Raw genomic sequence first — 4,090 nt, forward strand, 5'->3', positions numbered from 1 at the left:
AGCATCTGGCTTGCATTTATAAACAATCTGTCGACTTTCAGCAGCACTAAATGATTCAGAGATTCGTAGACATGAAAGAAATGATACAAACCTTTAAATTTATAGGTGCTTCTTTTTTACGTTCTTGAATAGTACAAAATTTGCAAAATTATGAGTTATGCAAAAAAGCGCATTTTCTAATACATTTTTTGATTTGTTGAATTGTTGAAAAATGAGTATGTTTTGGTTTCAGTCTGATGGAAATACGTCTTTTCTACGCGCTGCGCGCAATGGTCAGCTTGTAAAAGTCTTAGAACACTTAGAATCAAATATCGATATCAACACCAGCAACGCTGTAAGTCTTTTTTCCTTAATTTTTTGTCATTTAATCATTTTATTTGTATCTAGAATGGCCTGAACGCCCTTCATTTAGCCTCTAAAGATGGTCATGTAGAAATAGTCAAAGAGCTCCTAAAAAGGGGCGCCGTCATTGATGCAGCTACKAAAAAAGGCAACACAGCCCTCCACATAGCTTCTCTAGCCGGCCAAGAGGAAGTTGTCAAGCTTCTAGTCAGCCATGGCGCTTCCGTCAACGTACAAAGCCAAAACGGCTTTACACCATTATACATGGCGGCCCAAGAAAATCACGACAATGTCGTCAAGTACCTTTTGGCTAATGGAGCAAACCAGAGTCTCTCCACAGAGGATGGTTTCACTCCATTGGCCGTCGCCATGCAGCAAGGGCACGATAAAGTCGTCACAGTGCTACTGGAGAACGACACCAGGGGCAAAGTAATGATRTATTTACTAATTTGTGAAATTTTMTWAKRTTTTTTMAAGGTGCGATTACCGGCCCTTCACATCGCGGCAAAGAAAGACGACGTCAAAGCCGCTAAACTTCTCCTAGAGAATGAACACAATCCCGATGTCACCTCTAAATCGGGCTTCACTCCTTTGCACATTGCCTCTCACTACGGCAACCAAGCCATCGCCAATCTTCTACTGCAAAAGGGAGCAGATGTCAACTACGCCGCCAAACACAACATCACACCTCTTCATGTTGCTGCCAAGTGGGGCAAAACCAACATGGTGACCGTCCTTTTGGAACATGGAGCAAACATTGAATCAAAAACAAGAGATGGACTCACTCCTTTGCATTGTGCGGCGAGAAGTGGCCACGAACAAGTGGTGGATATGCTTCTAGAGAAGGGAGCTCCTATCAGTTCTAAAACTAAAGTGAGTATTGATCGAGTTTTAAGACTTTTCTGCAAGGTGAGTTTTAGAATGGGTTAGCACCTCTTCATATGGCCGCTCAAGGGGATCATGTAGATGCAGCGAGGATACTACTCTATCACAGAGCACCTGTAGACGAAGTTACTGTCGACTACTTGACGGCTCTTCACGTGGCTGCACATTGTGGACATGTGAGAGTCGCCAAGTTGCTATTGGATAGACAAGCTGATGCTAACGCTAGAGCTCTCAATGGATTCACGCCACTACACATTGCCTGCAAGAAGAATAGAATCAAAGTTGTTGAGTTGTTACTCAAACATGGTGCAAGTGAGTTATTGTAGGTTTTTTTTTTACACAAAATCAAACTTTGACCATTAGGTATTGGTGCCACCACGGAAAGCGGGTTAACACCTCTTCATGTTGCCAGTTTTATGGGATGCATGAACATTGTTATCTACTTGCTCCAGCATGATGCTAGTCCAGACGTACCAACAGTACGAGGAGAAACTCCTCTACATTTAGCCGCCCGTGCAAATCAAGTAAATTGAAAAAAATAATAATTTTAATAGATTTTTAAAAAAAAACTTATTTTTTCAGACCGACATTATTAGGATCCTCCTCCGAAACGGCGCGCAAGTGGACGCCCGTGCCCGTGAACAACAAACCCCTCTTCACATAGCCTCCCGTCTTGGAAACGTTGACATCGTCATGCTCCTGCTCCAACACGGAGCCAAAGTCGACAACACCACCAAAGACATGTACACAGCCCTCCACATCGCGGCTAAAGAAGGTCAAGACGAAGTGGCTGCCTCCTTGATAGACCACGGAGCCTCCCTCAACGCCACTACCAAAAAGGGCTTCACGCCTTTGCATCTAGCTGCTAAATATGGGCATTTGAAAGTAGCGAAGCTCCTACTTCAGAAAGAAGCCCCAGTTGATGCCCAAGGCAAAAACGGGGTGACTCCTCTCCATGTCGCGTCGCATTACGACCACCAAAATGTCGCGTTGTTGTTACTAGAAAAAGGGGCGTCGCCTTATGCGACTGCTAAAAATGGACACACTCCTTTGCATATAGCAGCGAAAAAGAACCAAATGGATATAGCAAATACGTTACTGGAGTATGGGGCTAAACCCAACGCGGAAAGTAAGGCAGGGTTCACGCCATTGCATTTGAGTGCTCAGGAAGGTCATTGCGATATGACAGATCTACTTATTGAACATAAGGCAGATACGAATCATAGAGCGAGGAATGGGTTAACTCCTCTACATCTTTGTGCTCAGGAAGATAAAGTTCCGGTGGCGGAAATTCTAGTAAAGAATGGAGGAGAAGTTGATGCTGCTACGAAAAATGGTTACACGCCTTTGCACATTGCGTGTCACTATGGACAAATTAATATGGTTCGATTTTTGCTCTCACATGGTGCCAATGTCAAGGCTAACACCGCTTTGGGTTACACACCTTTGCATCAAGCCGCCCAGCAAGGTCATACCAATATTGTCAACACTTTGTTGGAAAATTCGGCGCAACCTAACGCTATGACAAACGTAAGTGTTTATTTTTGTTGTGGTTCAATTGTGAATTGTTTTGTAGAATGGACAAACGCCCTTGCATATTGCCGAAAAATTGGGCTACATTACCGTGATRGACACTTTGAAAGTAGTGACTCAACCCTCGTCACCTYTGAGTGCTTCAACCATTTCCAACGAAGAAAAGTACCGTGTGGTCGCGCCGGAAGCGATGCATGAGACTTTTATGTCAGATTCGGAGGAAGAAGGTGGTGAGTTACTAGTGTTTAGCATTTATGTGACGTGTGCGGTGTTTGCTATCTCTTAAAAAATTGAGATTTAGAATTGTGAGAGATTTAGATCCATACTCATTCAATTCGCAGTTTAGTTGTTTTCCCAAAATTCTACTATAGGCATGCGCTTCGCTCTTATGCTTATTCAGAGTTAGTGCATGACATTAGTCATCACACTCATCATGTTTTCATACCCATAATCATACAAAAGTCATTTTTTGATTCGATCTACGCCAAAATCCAAAATTTAGACTAGAGAGAACTAGTGGTCCATAGAAAACACCCGCAACTGAGTTTGAAAAAYTCCCTTCGAGAGCTTTTGATAAATCGCTTTGCTTAACACTGTCATTGAAATTTAACAAGTTGTTTAATCGCAAAAGCAGGGGAGAATATTTTGGACGGATTCGGTACGGCCCCGCATCAACGACACGTGTACCTACCCTATTTCAATGGTACTACTTTGCTCACCAGTAAGTCTAGACCACTATTGTTACACACAACACAATTCATTGTTATATTCAAAGTTGGGTTTATTTGCAAGCTGACACGCTGACTTTTCTTCCGTTTACTTTGTTGAAGTACCTAACACAGAAAACCGGTCATGTTTTGCGATTTTAGAWATGACTGAAGGTTTGTTTCCAGGAGAGGATACCGTTTTGGGTGACCAAACTTATAGATATTTGACGGCYGATGAAATGAAGAGTCTTGGAGATGATTCGCTACCAATTGATGTCACGAGAGATGAGAGAATAGACTCGAATAAAATGGCAACAAATGCCGAAAATATGTTGCCACCACGTCACATCGAAGACAATATTAGTCCTGAACATGTACAACAGAATTATGTGGAGTATATCAAAAAATATACCCCTGACAACATCGATATCGACAAACATCCCATCAATATCGGGTGAGCAATTTTTTAGCCATTTCGAAATTTTGCTTATATTGACATTAACTCAATGTGTTTCTAATTTTGCTGCAGAAAGCTTCACTGGAAGAAGTAAGTTTTGTGTTAACGTCTTGTTTTCTTTGTTCACCGAAGAAATGTGCCAAAATTTAACCAAAAATCGTGTTTT

The 4,090-nt window shown here is 42.1% G+C and overlaps 1 protein-coding gene across 1 annotated transcript in view; it reads left to right on the top strand.

The window, feature by feature from the left end:
* The window catches only part of LOC123006332 (titin-like), a 58,443-nt gene that overhangs the window by 3,991 nt on the left and 50,362 nt on the right, over positions 1-4,090 (top strand). Inside the window, exons 2-10 of the mRNA XM_044400744.1 lie at positions 233-334; positions 388-771; positions 820-1,215; positions 1,263-1,539; positions 1,591-1,751; positions 1,810-2,757; positions 2,804-2,990; positions 3,654-3,921; positions 3,997-4,014. Coding sequence (XP_044256679.1) covers positions 233-334; positions 388-771; positions 820-1,215; positions 1,263-1,539; positions 1,591-1,751; positions 1,810-2,757; positions 2,804-2,990; positions 3,654-3,921; positions 3,997-4,014 — 2,741 coding nt within the window. The remainder of the gene's footprint in view (positions 1-232; positions 335-387; positions 772-819; positions 1,216-1,262; positions 1,540-1,590; positions 1,752-1,809; positions 2,758-2,803; positions 2,991-3,653; positions 3,922-3,996; positions 4,015-4,090) is intronic.

The sequence above is a fragment of the Tribolium madens genome, unplaced genomic scaffold (genome assembly GCF_015345945.1).
Source record: "Tribolium madens isolate multiple individuals breed KSU strain unplaced genomic scaffold, Tmad_KSU_1.1 Scaffold_11;HRSCAF=98;Tcas5.2_LG3b, whole genome shotgun sequence".
NCBI lineage: Eukaryota > Metazoa > Arthropoda > Insecta > Coleoptera > Tenebrionidae > Tribolium > Tribolium madens.